At 48.6% G+C, this 20,313-nt stretch overlaps 1 protein-coding gene across 2 annotated transcripts in view; it reads left to right on the top strand.

Annotated features, from left to right (window-relative positions):
- The window catches only part of dync1li2 (dynein, cytoplasmic 1, light intermediate chain 2), a 100,501-nt gene that overhangs the window by 31,151 nt on the left and 49,037 nt on the right, over positions 1 to 20,313 (top strand). For both annotated transcript variants that reach the window (XM_041192766.1, XM_041192767.1), the window contains exon 5: positions 12,625 to 12,791. In XM_041192766.1, the coding sequence (XP_041048700.1) occupies positions 12,625 to 12,791 (167 nt within the window). The remainder of the gene's footprint in view (positions 1 to 12,624; positions 12,792 to 20,313) is intronic.

Here is a 20,313-nt window from a genome sequence, read left to right as displayed (position 1 = left end):
CTCAGCCTTGAATATATTTAACGCCCCAGCCTCTACAGTCCTCTGTGATAAAGAATTCCACAGATTGACTGCCCCCAGAGAAGAAATTCCTCCTCACCTCTGTCTTAAATGGGCACCCCCTTACTCTGAGATTATGCCTTCTGGTCCTAGACCCTCCCACAAGGGGAAACAACCTCTCAGTATCTATCCTGTCAAGCCCCCTAAGGATCTTATATGTTTCAATAAGGTCATCTCTCATTCTTCTAAATTCCAATGAAAACAACTGAATCAACCTCTCCTCATAAAAAAATCCCTCCATCCCTGGGATCAACCTAGTGAACCTTCCCTGGACTGCCTCCAATGCCAGTATCTTAGATAAGGGGACCAAAACTGTTCACAGTATCCTAGGTGTAGTCTAACTAGTGCCTTGTGTAGTTTTAGCAAGATTTCCCTATTCTTGTACTCCATTCCCTTTGAAATAAAGGCCAACATTCCATTTGCCTTCTCTATTACCTGTTGAACTTGTATGCTAGTTTTTTGCAATTCATGCACGAGGACCTCCAAATCCCTCTTTGCTGCAGCTTTCTTCAGTCTTTCTCCATTTAAATAATATTCAGCTCCTCTATTCTTCCTGCCAAAGTACATAACATCACACTTCACTTTATGTTCCATCTGCCACGTTTTTGCTCATTCACTTAACCTGTCTATATCCCTCTGTAGACTCTTTGTGTCATCCTCACCACTTGCCTTTCCACCTATCTTTGTGTCATCCGCAAACTTGGCGATAGTACATTCACTTCCCTCATCCAAGTCATTAATATATATTGTAAATAGTTGCGGCCCCAGCACTGATCCCTGTGACACTCCACTAGTTACAGGTTGCCATCCTGAAAATGCCCCCCTTATGCCAACTCTCTGTCTTCTATTAGTTAGCCAGTCCTTTATCCATGCTAATATACTACCCCCAACACCATCTTAAGTAGTCTTGTGTGGTACATTATCGAGTGCCTTTCGGAAATCCAAATATATTACATCTACTGGTTCCCTTTTATCTATCTTGCCTGTTACCTCCTTAAAGGGGAGGTGATGGCACAGTGATATTGTTGCTGGACTCGTGATCCAGAGACCCAGGGTAATGCTCTAGGGACCCAGGTTCGAATCCTGCCATGGCTGATGGTGGAATTTGAATTCAATAAAAATCTAATACAAGTCAATACAAATCAATCAAAGCCTAATGATGACCATGAAACCATTATCAATTGTTGTAAAAGTCCGTCTGGTTCAGACCCTTTAGGGAAGGAAATCTACCTCCTTACCCGGTCTGGCCTGCATGTGACTTCAGATCCACAGCAATGTGGTTGACTCTTATCTGCCCTCTGAAATGGCCTAGAAAGCCACTGAGTTGTACCAAACTGCTACAAAGTCTCAAGAAAGGAATGAAACCAGACAGACCACCCGGCGTTGACCTATGCACCGGAAACTACAACGGCAAACTCGGCGCTGTCGACCATGCAAAGTCCTCTTTACTAACACCTTGGGGCTAGTGCCAAAATTGGGAGAGCTGTCTCACAGACTAGTCAAGCAACAGTCTGACATAGTCATCCTCACAGAATCATATTTTACAGATAATGTCCCAGACACCACCATTGCTATCCCTGGACATGTCCTGACCCACTGGCAGTACAGACCCAGCAGAGGTGGTGGTGCAGTGGGAAACTGTCAGGAGGGAGTTGTCCTGCGAGTCCTCAACATTGACTCCGGCCCACGTGAAGTCTCATGGTACTGGGCCAGACATGAACAAGGAAGCCTCCTGACTACTTAGCCCTTCCTCAGCTGATGAATCAGTACTCTTCCATGTTGAGCACCACTTGGAGGAAGCACTGAAGGTGGCAAGGGTGTAGAATGTAGTCTGGGTGGGGGACTTCAATGTCTATCACCAAGAGTGGCTCGGTAGCACCACTACTGACTGAGCTGGCTGAGTCCTAAAGGACATAAATGCTAGACTGGGTCTGAGGCAGGTGGTGAGGGAAAAACATAGCTGTCCTCATCCTCACTGACCTGCCTGCTGCAGATGCATCTGTCCAAGACAGCATCAGTAGGAGGGACCAATACACAGTCATTGTGGAGACAAAGTGGTCCCTTCACATTGAGGATACTCTCCATTGTGTTGTGTGGCACTACCATTGTGTGAAATGGGATAGATTTCGAACAGATCTAGTAACTCAAGACTGGGCATCCCTGAGACGTTGTGGTCCATCAGCAGCAGCAGAATTGTACTCGAACACAATCTGTAACCTCATGACCTGGCATATCCCCAATTCTACCATTACCATCAAGCCAGGGGATCAACCCTGGTTCAATGAACAGTGCAGGGGGGCATGCCAGGAGCAGCACCAGGCATACCTAAAAATGAGCTATAAAACAGGACTACTTGGTGCCAAACAGCATAAGCAGCAAGTGATAGACAATAGAACTAAGCGATCCCACAACTAATGGATTAGATCTAAGTTCTGCAGCCTCGCTACATCCAGTCGTGAATGGCGGTGGACAGTTAAACAACTCACTGGAGGGAGAGGCCCCACAATTATCCCCATCCTCAATGATGGAGTAGCACCGGCACATCAGTGCAAAAGATAAGAAGGCCAGAAATGCCGAGAGGATGATCCATCACTGCCCCTTCCGGAGGTTCCCAGCATCACAGATTCAGCCAATTCAATTCACTCCATGGGATATCAAGAAACAGCTGAAGGCACTGGATAGTGCAAAGGCTATGGGCCTTGACAATATTACTGCAATAGTACTGAAGACCCATGCTCCAGAACTTGCTGTGCCCGTAGCCAAACTGTTCCGGTACAGCCACAACACTGGCACATACCCGGCTATGTGAAAATTAGCCCAGGTATGTCTTGTACACAAAAAGCAGGATAGGTCCAACCTGGCCCATTACCAGCACATCAGTCTACTCTCAATCATCAGTAAAGTAATGGAAGGGGTCATCAACAGTACTATCAAGCAGCACTTGCTTAGCAGTAACCTGCTCACTGACGCCCAGTTTGGGTTCCACAGGTCCACTCAGCTCCTGACCTCATTACTGCCTTGGTTCAAACCTGGACAAAAGAGCTGAACTCCCGAGGTGAGGTAAGAGTGACTGCCCTTGACATCAAGGTAGCATTTGACTGAATGTGGGCATTAAGGAGCCCTAGCAAAACTGAAGTTGATGGGTAAAACTCTCTTCTGGTTGGAGTCATACGTAGCACACAGGAAGATGGTTGTGGTTGTTGGAGGTCAGCCATCTCAGCTCCAGGACATCACTGCAGGAATTCTTCAGGGTAGTGTCCTGGGCCCAACCATCTTCAGCTGCTTCATAAATGATCTTCCTTCCATCATGAGGACAGAAGTGGGGATGTTCGCTGATGAATGCACAATGTTCAGCATCATTTGCAACTTCTCAGATACTGAAAGCAGTCCATGTCCAAATGCAGCAAGATCTGGACAATATCCAGGCTTGGGCTGACAAGTGGCAAGCAACGTTCATTCTATACAAGAGTCAGGGAGGAACGATCTCCAACAGGAGAGAACCTAACCATTGCCCCTTGATGTTCAATGGCATTACCATCACTGAGTCCCCCACTATCAGCATCCTGGATGTTAGCATTGACCAGAAACTGAACAGGACTAGCCATATAAATACTTTGGCTACAAGAGCTGGTCAGAGGCTAGGAATTCTGCGGCGAGTAGCTGACCACCTGACTCCCCAAAGCCTGCACCATCTACAAGGCACAAGTCAGGAGTGTGATGGAATACTCCCCATTTGCCTGGATGAGTGCAGCTCCAACAACACTGAAGAAACTTGACACCATCCAGGACAAAGCAGCCTGCTTGATTGGCACCGCACCCACAAACATTCAATCCCTCCACCTCTGACGCACGGTAGCAGCAGTATGTACCATCTACAAGACACACTGCAGGAATTCACCAAGGCTCCTTAGAAGGCATCTTTCATACCCACTATCACTACCATCTAGAAGGACAAGGGCAGCAGAAAGATGGGAACGCCACCACCTGGAAGTTCCCCTCCAAGTCACTCACCATTCTGTCTTGGAAATATATCGCAGTTCCTTCGCTGTCACTGGGTCAAAATCCTGGAACTCCCTTCCTAACAGCACTGTGGGTGTTCACCTACAGTACATGGTCTGCAGCGGTTCAAGAAGGCAGCCACATGGTCTGCAGCGGTTCAAGAAGGCAGCTCATCACCACCACCTCAAGGGTAACTGGAAATGGGCAATAAATGCTGGCCCAGCTAGTGATGCCCACGTCCCGTGAATAAATAAAAAAGCTAAAAGATCGGACCACAGGATCTTCCACAGTCACCTGAATGGGCAAGATAGGACCTCAGGTTAACCTCTTACCCACTGGATAACATTTAAATCAATGCTGCCCTCCCTCAGGATTGCACTGAAATGTTAACCTAGATTATCTGATCAAGTCCAATTGTGGCTTAAAATCTATGTGCTTCTGAGGCAGGCGGTGTCAGCTGAGCCAAGTTGACACAGTCTGTGGCTGACATAAATCTTCTGTGATAGTTGGTGTTACAACCCATATGACAGGTTGTGACACCCTTCATTCTTTCAGCTCCACATTCGTCTATATAATATTTCTGTCTTGGCCAGAAGCCAAAATAACACAGCAGACCAAGTGTCTGTGAAACGGGAAGTAAACAGGTCTAATTTTACAGGGATGCGGCGGAAGTGACTTGATGTGCTGGAGTAGCAGTTTGGTTTGCAAACCCGATATGTCTGTTTCCTCTTTCTCATTGGCTGAAGGAACCTGGGACCTCACCCATTTAAAACTGAGAGCTACTCAATTACCCAGTTTTAGATTGAAAAATATTTGGGAAATACTTAGATTGGCATATGGTGAAAACACATGAAAGCACTTCAAGTGGTGAATCACTTTGGAATGCAGTGACTGTCATTTAGGCAAATGCAGCAGCTTCAGGCTAGCGTCAGCAGAATCCTATAAACAATGAAATGAATGGAGTTAAGTAAAGCAAATGAAAATTTATGCAAATGAGGAGTGAGTGTGATCACAATGTAAACTTTTCTCATTACCTAGTCTTGGGCATGCCGGACAATTTCAAAAAATTTCAATTTCAGCATTTGCTCCTGCTAACCAAGCTATTCCAGTGCAGCCAAGGCACCGTCATCTAGATGATGTGGATAATTTCTCAGCTATGTCCTATCCACAAAAAGCAGCACAAACTTAACCCAGTCAATTACCATCACCTCATCGAAACCCTTAATTATGAGCTAAATAAATGACAGAAGGTATCGTCATCAGAGCTTTCTTGTTGCAATTAGCCATAACTTGCTCATCAATGCTCAGGTTGTGCCAATGCCGCTAAGCTCAAGGCTCAATACAACCTTGATTCAAACAAGGCTAAAAGAACTGAATTCCAGAGGTGAGAGTGACTGCCCTTGACATCAAGGTAACATTTGATGAGCGTGGCATCAAGGGGCCCTAACAAAATTAAGGTCAGTGAGGATTGGGGAGACAAGTGTCCTGGTTGGAGTCATATGTATCACAAGGTTAGATGCTGTGATTATTGGAGGCCAATCATCTCAGCTCGAGGACTTGATATGTACATATATATAAATTAGGACCAGGAGTAAGCCATTCGGTCCCTTGAGCATGCTGCAATATTCAATAAGATCAATGCTGATCTGATTGTGGTCTCAACTCCACATTCTGCCTTACCACACCTTGCCCCCCACCCCATAACTTTTGACTCTCTTGCTAGTGAAGAACCTGTCTAACTTCACCTTAAAAATATTCATTGACCCTGCCTCACTGTGCTCTGAGGAAGAGCATTCCAAAGATTCATTAACTTCTGAGAGAAAAAGTTTCTTCTCATCTCCATCTTAAATGGAAGACCTCTTATTTCTAAACTCTGTCCCCTAGCTCTCGCCTCTCCCCCAAGGGAAACACCCTTTCAGCATCCACCTTGTCAAGTCCTCTCAGGATCTTATGTTTCAGTAGGATCACCTCTCAGTCTTCTAAACTCCAGTGGATACAGGCCTAGCCTGTCCAACCCTTCCTCATAAGACAACCCCCCCATCCTGCAGGAGTTCCTTAGGTTAATGTCATAGGTCTAGTGATCTTCAGTTGTTTTATCAGTAACTTTCCCTCCGTCATGAGGTCAGATGTGTGGATGTTCACTCTTGCTAGCAGGGCAGCGTCTCTGTTGTTACCTCTATCGGACTTCTCTCCTTTCTTGAATCATAGTGTCCCTGACACCCCCCCTAGTGTGCATCCCTTTTCCCAGGTAAGGGGCAGGAGATTGTGCGGCCATGTCAGAAGTATATTTCAGTTGTGTTTATGAATTTCAACTGGGGTTTCATCTGTTTCAGAGGCATTGTTGTTTCTCGGCTCTCGAATCGATTTTTCAACTTCGCTCCAGACCAGAGTGGCGCCGAGACAGAACGTGCCTTGAAAATTACAAAGCAAACAAAAATAGGGATCTTTGTTATTTGCCTGACTTTGCTTTTCCCTGCAACTTGCTGCAAAATAAAACCATAGGCAGAAAGTACTGTCAGCACTTAGTGCATTGGTTAGCACCTGTAGAGAGACCAAGTAACTTAACCTTTTGCATGTAGACCCTTCATGAGAAGTTTAAAAGAAAATCCAATGGCCTTGGATTTCATCTTATGCAACTTGATTGCAGGAGCTCACTTTGAAAGCCGGTCACATTCAGAAAAGAGAACAAAATTAACATCCCAAGTGCTGCCCATTTATAGAATAACGTGGGTTGGAGTGGAGAGTGTGTATGTATACTGCAGTTGCTGTGTCATTGGGTTGTAATTAGGTCCATCAATTAATGTGGAAGGAGGAATTTTTCTTCCCTGCCCTTTGACATCATGAAACCATGTTCTCTTCGCTTTCCTCGGAGCTTTTTCACAAGTGCGCACAGTCTTCAGTCCGAACATAAACAAATAGGAGCAGGAGTGGATCATCCAGTACCTTGAGCCTGTTCTGCCATTCAGTGAGATCATGGCTGACCTGTACCTTGACTCCATGTAACCAATTCTGCTTCATATCCCTTGATAGTCTTGCCCAACAAAAACCTATCCACCATAGTCTTGAAAATATCAGTTGACTTTTTTATTTAAGTCTTTGGGTGGTGGGGGCGGTGAGAGGGAGATGACATGTAGCTGATATTATCTTCTCTCCGCCATGGGTGAATCAATAACTATTGTTTGGCTAATCTTGAATAAACTTATTACAGTCTATTGTACTGCACTATTTACTTTGAGAGGGAGGTGTGCTGCACTAAAACCCGATCTGTCTGCTGTGCTTAAACATTCATTCTGCTGTGACTGTTCAGTACTGCATTCATCCCTAAGACTTCTGTAGGACAAACATGCAATTATGTTCTGAAAGGATTTCTATAAATTCGCAAAAGGTTTTTGCAGCCCCCATGAGTTGGTCTGTGATCAGCATGGGTAGGATTTCAAGCTTGATTTAGGGTCTTTATATTATAGGATGAATAGGGAGCAGTCTTGCCTTTAGCTTTATTTTCAAACTTTGTGTGTGTCTGTGTCTCTCTCTCTCTCTCTCTCTGTGAACTGGTAGCAGAGAGGGAAGCATGTCCCTAGACTGTGTGCAGTGTAACATCACACCTATGAAGTCCAAAATGTTCTATTTCAGAAAGCCAAGAAGAACAGGATAGATCTGGATCCTAATCTTGAGAACCAGCAACAGCCACTAAGAACAATATATCAATTGAAGTACTGTGAGCAGCTTCTAAGACAATATGTGATCAGCTTCCAGCGTCTGGTTAATATCTCTTTTCAGTGTCTCTGAGGAAAGACATGTTACATTACTGGGCGTTCACTGGCGGTTGGAGTGCATTGGGTGGAAATTAGCCACTGCTGTTCAGGAGTTTGCATGGTCCTGTAAAATCTTTTTTTCTGCATAGCTGCTCTTAGCATTGTTACAGTGGGGATAGTTTCAAGGTTTTTCAGTAGTATTGCATAGTTTATGTTGTGGGAGAGCAGTGCTGATGCACAACCCTTAGCTCCCCTTTGAAAAAAACCTGCAACGTGTACATTAGAGCTGTTCTCCTGTGTGCCATTCCAACTCCAATGTGAACATTCTTTGATCTTGTTCAATTTAGGTGCTTTTATCTTCCTCCAGTTGTTCTGGTTTCAGTCAGCATGCTGCACCCAACTGTCCTTTGTACTGTTGTATGGTTCTGGCCTCTGTGTGTGAAATGAAACAGGAACCCACACTGCTCCAAACGTGCCCAGTTCCCACCTGCTGACTGTGTGACATTTGATTCTGTGTACGTACATGGGAAATGTGACATGAATGGTGATACGTAAAAGCTGCAATAAAAACAGAAAATGTGGAAATACTCGGGTCAGTCAGCATCTGTGGAGAGAAAATAAATGATCTGGCTATGATTCAGGAAATGGCTGTTACATTGAGTAAACCAGCTATGGTGTCTGGCTCTGTGTACCTCTAAAATATGAAACTGAAAATCAGCTTAATTTATTTTTATTCATGGGTCAGCCTGCATTTATTGCCCTTGTTCAGATTGCTGTGGGTCTGGAGTCACATGGTAAGATCGGCAGATTTCCTTCCCTAAAGGACATTAGCGAAGAATCAACAATAGTTTTGTTATTAGATTTTTAATTCCAGGTTTTTACTGAATTAAAATTCCACCTTCTGCCGTGGCAGGATTCGGACCCATGTTCCCGGAGCGTTATCTTGGGTCAAAATAAAAGCAAAATACTACGGATGCTGGAAATCTGAAACCAAAACAAAAATAGCTGGAAAAACTCAGGTCTGACAGCATCTGCGGAGAGGAAGACAGTTAACGTTTTGAGTCCATATGACTCTTCATCAGAACTAAGGAAAAATAGAAATGAGATGAAATATAAGGTGAGGGGGGTGGGACAGGTAGAGCTGGGTAGAGGGCCAGTGATAGGTGGAGGCAAAGAAGGGATTGCCAAAGATGTCATAGACAAAAGAACAAAGGGGTGTTGACGGTGGTGATATTAACTATGGAATGTGCTAATGGTGACATTAAGGGTAGAAAGCAGGACGAGCAAGTGACAGATGGCCCTAGTGGGGGTGGGGCAGGGGGAAGGGATTGAAATGGGCTAAAAGGTGGAGATAAAACAATGAATGGAAATACATTTAAAAATAATAGAAATAGGTGGGAAAAGAAAAATCTATATAAAAATATATATATATTATTGGAAAAGGGGGGATCAGAAAGGGGTGGGGATGAAGGAGTGAGTTCATAATCTGAAGTTGTTGAACACAATGTTAAGTCCGGAAGGCTGCAAAATGCCTAATCAGAAGATGAGGTGCTGTTCCTCCAGTTTGCGTTGAGCTTCACTGGAACATTGCAACGGGCCAAAGATGGACATGTGGGCATGAGAGCAGGGTGGAGTGTTAAAATGGCAAGCGACAGGGTGGTCTGGGTCATGCTTGCGGACAGACTGAAAGTGTTCTGCAAAGTGGTCACCCAGTCTGCATTTGGTCTCTCTAATGTAGATGCGACCACATTGGGAGCAGCGAATGCAGAAGACTAAATTGAGGAAAGTGCAAGTGAAGTGCTGTTTCACTTGAAAGGAGTGTTTGGGCCCTTGGACGGTGAGGAGGGGGGAAGTAAAGGGGCAGATGTTGCACTTTCTGCGGTTGCATGGGAAGGTGCCATGGAAGGGGGTTGAGGTGTAGGGGGTGGTGGAGGAGTGGACCAGGGTGTCCTGGAGGGAACGATCCCTGCGGAATGCTGCCGGAGGGGGTGAAGGGAAGATGTGTTTGGTAGTGGCATAATGCTGGAGTTGGCAGAAATGGTGGAGGATGATCCTTTGAATGTGGAGGCTGGTGGAGTGATAAGTGAGGACAAGGGTCTTGGGTCTCTGGATTACTAGTCCAGTGACAATATTGCTACGCCATCGCCTCCCCTAATTTAGTTTAGTCATACATCTCAGTGTACTGTGACTAGTTCTACCACATGCCTGTCGATTTCAAATTTTAACCAGTAAACTTGCTGGAGGCTGTGAATTTTGTAAATGGCTCAGGTAGCGAGATATTACAAAATGCACAGCCTCAAGCAAGATGTGAGATTAGACAGAATGGGTTTCCCCACAGGACAGTGAAATATGGAATAGGTGACTGGTGAAGAAGCTAATTGCAATTTTGCAAAGGAATTGGCTTTATAATCAATCGTTGAGGATTTTTTTTACTCATTCACGGGTTATGGGCTTCTCTGGCTGGGCCAGCATTTATTGCCCTTCCTACTTGCCCTTGAGAAGGTGGTGGTGAGCTGCTGCCTTGAACCGTTGCAGTCCATGTGGTGCAGGTACACCCACAGTGCTGTTAGGAAGGGAGTTCCAGGATTTTGATCCAGCAGCAGTGAAGGAACGGAATATATTTCCTAGTCAGGATAGTGAGTGACTTGGAGGGGGACTTCCAGGTGGTGGTGTTCCAGCCTGTGTGCTGCCTTCTCCTTCTATATGGTAGTGGTCATGTGTTTGGAAGGTGCTGTCTAAGGAGCCTTGGTGAATTCCTGCAGTGCATCTTGTAGATGGTACACACTGCTGCTACTGTGCATCAGTGGTGGAGAGAGTGAATGTTTGTGGATGGGGTGCCAATCAAGCGGGCTTCTTCTCCTGGATGGTGTCAAGCTTCATGAGTGTTGTTAGAGCTGCACTCATCCAGGCAAGTGGAGAGTATTCCACCACACTCCTGACTTGTGCCTTGTCGATGGTGGACAGGCTTTGGGAAGTCAGGAGGTGAGTTACTCGTTGCAGGACTCCTAGCCTCTGACCTGCTTTTGTAGGCACAGTATTTATATGGTTCGTCCTGTTCAGTTTCTGGTCAGTGATAACCCCCAGAATGTTGATAGTGGGGGATTCAGTGATGATAATGCCATTGAACATCAAGAGGCAATGGTTAGATTCTCTCTTGTTGGAGATGGCTCTTGCCTGACACTTGTGTGGCGCATATGTTACTTGCCACTTGGCAGTCCAAGCCTGGATATTGTCCAGTCTTGCTGCATTTGGTTACAGACTGTTTCAGTATCTGAGGAGTCGTGAATGGTGCTGAACATTGTGCAATCATCAGTGAACATCCCCACTTCTGACCTTATGATGGAAGGAAAGTCATTGATGAAGCAACTAAGATGGTTGGGCCAAGGACATTCCCCTGAGGAGCTCCTGCAGCACTGCCCTGGAGCTGAGATGTTGGACCTCCAACAACGACAACTATCTTCTTTTGCTAGGTATGACTCCAACCAGTGGAGAGTTTTCCCCCTGATTCCCATTGACTCCAGTTTTGCTAGGGCTCCTTGATGCCACACCTAGTCACATGTGACCTTGATGTCAAGGGCAGTCACTCTAACCTCGCCTCGGGAGTTCAGCTCTTTTGTCCGTGTTTGAACCAAGGCTGTATTGAGATCAGGAGCTGAGTGGCACTGGTAGAACCCAAAATGGGTGTCACTGAGCAGGTTATTATTGAGCAAGTGCTGATTGATAGCACTGTTGATGACCCCTTCCAATACTTTACTGATGATTGAGAGTAGGCTGATGGGGTGGTAATTGGCCGCTTGGACTTGTCCTGCTTCTTGTGTACAGGACATACCAGGGCATTTTCCACATAGCTGGGTAGATGTCAGTGTTGTAGCTGTACTGGAACAACTTGGCTAGGGGCGCGGCAAGTTCTGGAACAGTCTTCAGCACCATTGCCAGAATATTGTCAGTGCCCATAGTCTTTGCACTATCCAGTGTCTTCAGCTTTTTCTTGATGATATGTGGAGTGAACTGAATTGGCTGAAGACTGGCATCTCTGATGCTGGGGAACTCTGGAAGAGGCCGAGATGGATTATCCACTCGGCACTTCTGGCTGAAGATTGTAGCAAATGCTTCAGCCTTTCTTTTGCACTGATGTGCTGGACTCCTCCATCATTGAGGATTGAGATATTTGTGGAGCCTCCCCTTCCAGTGAGTTGTTTAATTGTCTACCATCATTCACGACTGGATGTGGCAGGACTGCAGAGCTTGGATCAGGTCTGTTGATTGGGGATTCGCCAGGGTTGATCCCCGGCTTGATGGTAATGGTAGAGTGGGGGAATATGCCAGGCCATGAGGTTACAGATTGTGTTTGATTAAAATTCTGGTGCTGCTGATGGCCCACAGCGCCTCATGGATGCCCAGTCTTGAGTTGCTGGATCTGTTTGAAATCTATCGCATCTAGCACGGTGGCAGGGCCACACAACATGCTGAAGGGCACCCTCAATGTGAAGGTGGGGCATTAGTGAACCATATGGATTTTTACATGGTCATTATTGGACTTTTGATTCCAGATTTTTATTAATCTGGCGGGTCACTAGAGCTTTACCCTGGTTCTCTGGATTATTAGTCCAGTGACACAGCACTATGCCATTGCCTCGCCTATATCTGTTTTGAATCATGAGGGAGTTGAGGAGAGAGAAAGAAGATCTTGGATTGGGAGGCAAGGAGAGAAAGCTGACTTCTGATTTGCAGTGGTCTGTGGGAAGAGTGAGATTAATGACCTAAATGCTTTTTCTCGCGCCTAATTTTATGCTGCTTTCATCTCCTCTGTCCCTAGTGGTGAAGGAATTCCAGGAGTACGTGGAGCCTGAAGAAGGATCTCATGGGTCCCCACAAAGGAGAGCCCCAGTATCTGGACAGGAAGATGAGGAGGTGGTTTTGCCATTGGGCGAGAATGTACTAACGCACAATTTGGGCATTCCGGTACTGGTTGTCTGCACAAAGGTAGGATTGTTATCCCGTGAGATGCGGCATCGCAAAAAAAATAAAGCTGTGAATGTCCAGTTGTTTACAGAATGAATTGAGTTGGAATTTAAGTGTTTTTTAATAGCTCGTCTCAAGTACGTACGATCGCTGTTTTATGCACGAGTTGTTGCTAATTCTGTATTTGAGTATGTGGTTAATAAATGCATATTAAGACTAGGAAAGTCCCTGGTTTGCACCTAATTAGTTGATCTTTAGACCAGCAGTAAGCACAGTACAATTGAGCTCAGTGACTTTAGGACCTTTACTGGAAATTGTGTGTGTTTATGAAGAGGAGAATTGAGACTGGTCTTGATTACCCCCCCTCCCTGATTCTGTTCTTGCCCAGTACTGACCTACACATGACTCCAGAGCTAGGTTTGGGGAAGGTGGGAAAGTTTGCTACGTAAAGGAATGTCATAGAATAATAATCAAGAGAGAAAACCCTGACTTCAATTATTCTTTCCCATTCCTAATTTGGGACACTGACTTTATTGTCCAAGCTGAGGTCAGATGACTGCATGGATCAGGCTTGATCTCAATTCTGAGACATACCTGATCTGTAGTTCTGTGTCATACCTGGCCTTTTATTTCATTCAATGAACTGCAATGAGAGCAAGAGGTGATTAGCGATGAATTGGAATAATAATTCAATCTGAGTCTGCTGATGTTTCAAGATACTCCATCCTGCATTGCTGTTGCTCGCTGTGTCATCAGAACAGCTTGATTCAATTGCTAGCATTTAGCTCGCTGCTGGATGTTATAAACCTCTGCTATATTTAAACTGCTGGAGTGAGTTTACAGCTGAGTCACAGTCTACATCTCATTCACCAAATCAGGACATTATCATACTTTTCAAAAATCTGTTTTTAAAGGGGCATTGTATGGGATGAGTGTTTTTTTCCATCTCAACTTTAGTATTTAATTTTTATTGGCTTCTCAAAGCATAATCCCTCACGTTTCATCAAGGTATTGTATGGGTATAGTATTCAGTATATATTGTATAGATTTGCATTCGTGAAGTCATTGTACTACAGTTGTGTAGGTTGGGGTTGGTGGACCAGAGAATCTTTTCCTGTCTGTCATTATATGTTTAGGTGAATATGTAGATTTTGTACATTCACACTTGCTTATTATAAGCTGCTGTGCAGTTCGTGTTTCAGAGATATACCCAGGTTTTTTGGCAGGATTGTCTGCACTGTGAAATGGGAGTTTGAGGCAGCTCCTTTAGTTTTGAATTCCAGAGGTTAGTTAGGCCCGATGAAGGCATTCTTTTAAGTTAATCCTGTTCATTGTCCATTTGACTTGTTAGTGTAAGATTTTGAGAGACTCTAAAACTTCATGGTGTCCATGGTTGCTGTTTATTTTCTCCCCTTCTATTAACTCATGATGGGGTGCAGTCTCATTGGTACGAATAGCAATTCTTCAAGTGTGGACCTAGACAAGGGGAGCCGGAGAATTCAACAGTGCTTGGTGTTGTTAATTGTATGCGGAGCATTAACTGGCAGTTCACTTTTGCCTCTATAAATAGACACAGACTGAAACTGGCATTTTGATTCGCTCTAATTGCCAAGTGCCAGTCTGTATCTTGTTTTCAAGTTTTTGCTTTTAGTCAGAGTTGTTCATTATTCTGCCGTTAGCACTCACTCTGGACCAGTGTTTTGTTTCTAACTACAACCATTACCATTCCCTTTGCCTTCTGTTCCACGACATCTTTGTTATTTTATCTCTCCACCAGACCATCCTTCTTGTTCTTCCTCCTACCCCACTCTGGCACACTTTAACAGCATAAAACCTATCACAGTTCTACCTCCTTCACTTCTGAAGAAGAGTCATGTTCTGTTTGAAAAGTTAACTTTTTCTCTTGCCGCAGGTGCCGCCAGACCTGTTTGAGTATTTCCAGCAGTTCCTGTTTTTATTTCAGATTTCCAGCATCCAGTATTTTTTTATTTGAGCCTTCTATCACTGAAACTGTGGCTGTTGGGTTTGGAGGTGTATGCTTGTAATGTGTAAACCTAAATAAATGATTATGAAAGTGTGTAAAGATTGGCTCCAGTTTTACCCTTCACCAAGTGCCCATTTGAAATACAATAGGCGTTACCTCCCTCTTTTTAATCAACAGGAGCATTTTCCAGCAGGAGCTCCTGAAGCAGTGATCAGGAGTCTGAATCACTGACTGATTTCCCACCCTCCCAGATGTGTCCACCACACCGCCCTTAACCCTGGGGGACAGAGACTGTTCATAGTGCCCGAGGTGGTGCTCCAACTGAGATCCGGTTAGAAAATGATCCTGGAATCTTCGCGTATCAGCACTCAGGCGGCGTACGTGTAGACAAAACCCGACCCATGCCATTGCTGTATTCTGATCATTCAGTCTAAAAATGACATCTTCTGGCAAAGATTAGCTACTGCAATAGAAAACTGGATTGAAGAGGAGCGCAGTCAGGAAGAAATTACAACACCAGTTTGTCCAAACTCATGGTTATCCTCCAGACACAGGCGCCCTAATCCCATGTGATTGCCTTATTTCCATATCCCTTCATTCCCTGTTCCTTCAACCTAGCTAACCTCTTTTTAAATGCTGACATGGTCTCTGCTGCTTCAACGGCTCGCTCTACTATTCCAATCTTACCATTCTCCATGTTTCACACCTCGTGTCCCCTCTGCCCCTGCCTACCCCAGCCCTCCCCCGCGGCCCTCCGCCGTTGCCTCCCCCTCCCCCTCCGCTCCCGCCTGCCCCCTCCGCCCCCGCCCTCCCCCTCCCCCTCCGCTCCCGCCTGCCCCCTCCGCCCCCGCCCTGCCCCTCCCCCTCTGCTCCCGCCTGCCCCAGCCCTCCCCCTGCGGCCCTCCGCTCCTGCCCACCCCCTCCGCTCCTGCCCACCCCCTCCGTCCCTGTCCTCCCCCTCCGCTCCCGCCTGCCCCCTCCGCTCCCGCCCACCCCAGCCCTCCCCCTGCGACCCTCCGTCCCTGCCCTCCCCCTCCGCCCCCGCCCTCCCCCTCCGCCCCCGTCCTCCCCCTCCGCTCCCGCCTGCCCCCTCCGCTCCCGCCTACCCCAGCCCTCCCCCTGCGACCCTCCGCCCCTGCCCTCCCCCTCCGCCCCTGTCCTCCCCCTCCGCCCCCGCCCTCCCCCTCCGCCCCCGCCCTCCCCCTCCGCCCCCGCCCGCCCCCTCCGTTCCCGCCCGCCCCCTCCGTTCCCGCCCGCCCCCTCCATTCCCGCCCGCCCCCTCCGTTCCCGCCCGCCCCCTCCACTCCCGCCTGCCCCCTCCGCCCCCGCCCTCCCCTGCCCCCTCCGTTCCCGCCCGCCCCCCTCCGTTCCCGCCCGCCCCCCTCCATTCCCGCCCGCCCCCTCCGTTCCCGCCCGCCCCCTCCATTCCCGCCCGCCCCCTCCATTCCCGCCCGCCCCCTCCGTTCCCGCCCGCCCCCTCCATTCCCGCCCGCCCCCTCCGTTCCCGCCCGCCCCCTCCACTCCCGCCTGCCCCCTCCGCCCCCGCCCTCCCCTGCCCCCTCCGTTCCCGCCCGCCCCTCCGTTCCCGCCCGCCCCCTCTGCCTCCGGGATCTGTGGACACGCACACCAAGGTCCTTCTGATCTTCAGTAGTTTCCAGGGTCTGACCGTTCTTAGTGTAATCCTTTGCCTTGTTAGCCCTCTCCAAGTGCATTACCTCTCATTTTTCCAGGTTGAATTCCATTTGCCACTGCTCTGTCCGCCTGACCGGTCCATTGATATCCTCCTGCAGTTTACAGCTATCCTCCTCACTATTTACCTACTCTACCAATTTTCGTGTCATCTGCGAACTTCGTGATCATACCCCCTACATTTAAGTTCAAATCATTTATGTACATCACACACATCAAGGACCCCAGCACCGAGCCCTGTGGAACCCCACTGGAAACAGACTTCCAGACACAGAAACATGCCTGTACCATCACCCTCTACTTCCTGCCTCTCAGCCAATTTTGGATCCAATGTGCTACTTTTGCCTTGGATTCCATGGGCTCTTAATTTCTTGACCAGTCTGCCATGAGGGACCTTAACAAAAGCCTTGCTAAAGTCCATGTAGACCATATCAAATGCATTACCCTCATCAACACTCTTGGTTCCCTCCACAAAAAATTAGATCAACTTTGTCAAACATGACTTTCCCTTAAAAATATCTCTCTCTCTCTCGAACCCTCTCTCTCTCTCTCGAACCCTCTCTCTCTCTCTCGAACCCTCTCTCTCTCTCTCGAACCCTCTCTCTCTCTCTCTCAAACCCTCTCTCTCTCTCTCTCAAACCCTCTCTCTCTCTCAAACCCTCTCTCTCTCTCTCTCTCTCTCTCTCAAACTCTCTCTCTCTCTCAAACCCCCCTCTCTCTCAAACCCCCTCTCTCTCTCAAACCCCCTCTCTCTCTCAAACCCTCTCTCTCTCTCTCAAACCCTCTCTCTCTCTCTCGAACCCTCTCTCTCTCTCTCGAACCCTCTCTCTCTCTCCAACCCTCTCTCTCTCTCTCTCGAACCCTCTCTCTCTCTCTCTCAAACCCTCTCTCTCTCTCAAACCCTCTCTCTCTCTCTCTCTCTCTCTCAAACTCTCTCTCTCTCTCTCTCAAACCCCCTCTCTCTCTCAAACCCCCTCTCTCTCTCAAACCCCCTCTCTCTCTCAAACCCCCCCTCTCTCTCAAACCCCCCCTCTCTCTCAAACCCTCTCTCTCTCTCAAACCCTCTCTCTCTCTCAAACCCTCTCTCTCTCTCAAACCCTCTCTCTCTCTCAAACCCTCTCTCTCTCTCAAACCCTCTCTCTCTCTCAAACCCTCTCTCTCTCTCAAACCCTCTCTCTCTCTCAAACCCTCTCTCTCTCTCAAACCCTCTCTCTCTCTCAAACCCTCTCTCTCTCTCAAACCCTCTCTCTCTCTCAAACCCTCTCTCTCTCTCAAACCCTCTCTCTCTCTCTCTCAAGCCCTCTCTCTCTCTCAAACCCTCTCTCCCACTCTCTCGCAAACCCTCTCTCTCTCGCAAACCCTCTCTCTCTCTCAAACCCTCTCTCTCTCTCAAACCCTCTCTCTCTCAAACCCTCTCTCTCTGTCTCAAACCCTCTCTCTCTGTCTCAAACCCCGTCTCTGTCTCAAACCCCGTCTCTGTCTCAAACCCCGTCTCTGTCTCAAACCCCGTCTCTGTCTCAAACCCCGTCTCTGTCTCAAACCCCGTCTCTGTCTCAAACCCCGTCTCTGTCTCAAACCCCGTCTCTGTCTCAAACCCCGTCTCTGTCTCAAACCCCGTCTCTGTCTCAAACCCCGTCTCTGTCTCAAACCCCGTCTCTGTCTCAAACCCCGTCTCTGTCTCAAACCCCGTCTCTGTCTCAAACCCCGTCTCTGTCTCAAACCCCGTCTCTGTCTCAAACCCCGTCTCTGTCTCAAACCCCGTCTCTGTCTCAAACCCCGTCTCTGTCTCAAACCCCGTCTCTGTCTCAAACCCCGTCTCTGTCTCAAACCCCGTCTCTGTCTCAAACCCCGTCTCTGTCTCAAACCCCGTCTCTGTCTCAAACCCCGTCTCTGTCTCAAACCCCGTCTCTGTCTCAAACCCCGTCTCTGTCTCAAACCCCGTCTCTGTCTCAAACCCCGTCCCTGTCTCAAACCCCGTCCCTGTCTCAAACCCCGTCCCTGTCTCAAACCCCGTCCCTGTCTCAAACCCCATCTCTCTCTCAAACCCCGTCTCTGCCTCAAACCCCGTCTCTGCCTCAAACCCCGTCTCTGTCTCAAACCCCGTCTCTGTCTCAAACCCCGTCTCTGTCTCAAACCCCGTCTCTGTCTCAAACCCCGTCTCTGTCTCAAACCCCGTCTCTGTCTCAAACCCCGTCTCTCTCTCTCAAACCCCGTCTCTCTCTCTCAAACCCCGTCTCTCTCTCTCAAACCCCGTCTCTCTCTCTCAAACCCCGTCTCTCTCTCTCAAACCCCGTCTCTCTCTCAAACCCCGTCTCTCTCTCAAACCCCGTCTCTCTCTCAAACCCCGTCTCTCTCTCAAACCCCGTCTCTCTCTCGAACCCCGTCTCTCTCTCGAACCCCGTCTCTCTCTCGAACCCCGTCTCTCTCTCGAACCCCGTCTCTCTCTCGAACCCCGTCTCTCTCTCGAACCCCGTCTCTCTCTCGAACCCCGTCTCTCTCTCGAACCCCGTCTCTCTCTCGAACCCCGTCTCTCTCTCGAACCCCGTCTCTCTCTCGAACCCCGTCTCTCTCTCGAACCCCGTCTCTCTCTCGAACCCCGTCTCTCTCTCGAACCCCGTCTCTCTCTCGAACCCCGTCTCTCTCTCGAACCCCGTCTCTCTCTCTCGAACCCCGTCTCTCTCTCGAACCCCGTCTCTCTCTCGAACCCCGTCTCTCTCTCTCGAACCCCGTCTCTCTCTCTCGAACCCCGTCTCTCTCTCTCGAACCCCGTCTCTCTCTCTCGAACCCCGTCTCTCTCTCTCGAACCCCGTCTCTCTCTCTCGAACCCCGTCTCTCTCTCTCGAACCCCGTCTCTCTCTCTCGAACCCCGTCTCTCTCTCTCGAACCCCGTCTCTCTCTCTCGAACCCCGTCTCTCTCTCTCGAACCCCGTCTCTCTCTCTCGAACCCCGTCTCTCTCTCTCGAACCCCGTCTCTCTCTCTCGAACCCCGTCTCTCTCTCTCGAACCCCGTCTCTCTCTCTCGAACCCCGTCTCTCTCTCTCGAACCCCGTCTCTCTCTCTCGAACCCCGTCTCTCTCTCTCGAACCCCGTCTCTCTCTCTCGAACCCCGTCTCTCTCTCTCGAACCCCGTCTCTCTCTCTCGAACCCCGTCTCTCTCTCTCGAACCCCGTCTCTCTCTCTCGAACCCCGTCTCTCTCTCTCGAACCCCGTCTCTCTCTCTCGAACCCCGTCTCTCTCTCTCGAACCCCGTCTCTCTCTCTCGAACCCCGTCTCTCTCTCTCGAACCCCGTCTCTCTCTCTCGAACCCCGTCTCTCTCTCTCGAACCCCGTCTCTCTCTCTCGAACCCCGTCTCTCTCTCTCGAACCCCGTCTCTCTCTCTCGAACCCCGTCTCTCTCTCTCGAACCCCGTCTCTCTCTCTCGAACCCCGTCTCTCTCTCTCGAACCCCGTCTCTCTCTCTCGAACCCCGTCTCTCTCTCTCGAACCCCGTCTCTCTCTCTCGAACCCCGTCTCTCTCTCTCGAACCCCGTCTCTCTCTCTCGAAGCCCCGTCTCTCTCTCCCAAGCCCCGTCTCTCTCTCCCAAGCCCCGTCTCTCTCTCCCAAGCCCCGTCTCTCTCTCCCAAGCCCCGTCTCTCTCTCCCAAGCCCCGTCTCTCTCTCCCAAGCCCCGTCTCTCTCTCCCAAGCCCCGTCTCTCTCTCCAAGCCCCGTCTCTCTCTCCCAAGCCCCGTCTCTCTCTCCCAAGCCCCGTCTCTCTCTCCCAAGCCCCGTCTCTCTCTCCCAAGCCCCGTCTCTCTCTCCCAAGCCCCGTCTCTCTCTCCCAAGCCCCGTCTCTCTCTCCCAAGCCCCGTCTCTCTCTCCCAAGCCCCGT

This window comes from Carcharodon carcharias, chromosome 7 (genome assembly GCF_017639515.1).
Source record: "Carcharodon carcharias isolate sCarCar2 chromosome 7, sCarCar2.pri, whole genome shotgun sequence".
Classification (NCBI taxonomy): Eukaryota; Metazoa; Chordata; class Chondrichthyes; order Lamniformes; family Lamnidae; genus Carcharodon; species Carcharodon carcharias.
This window is presented reverse-complemented; position numbering and strand designations above follow the sequence as displayed.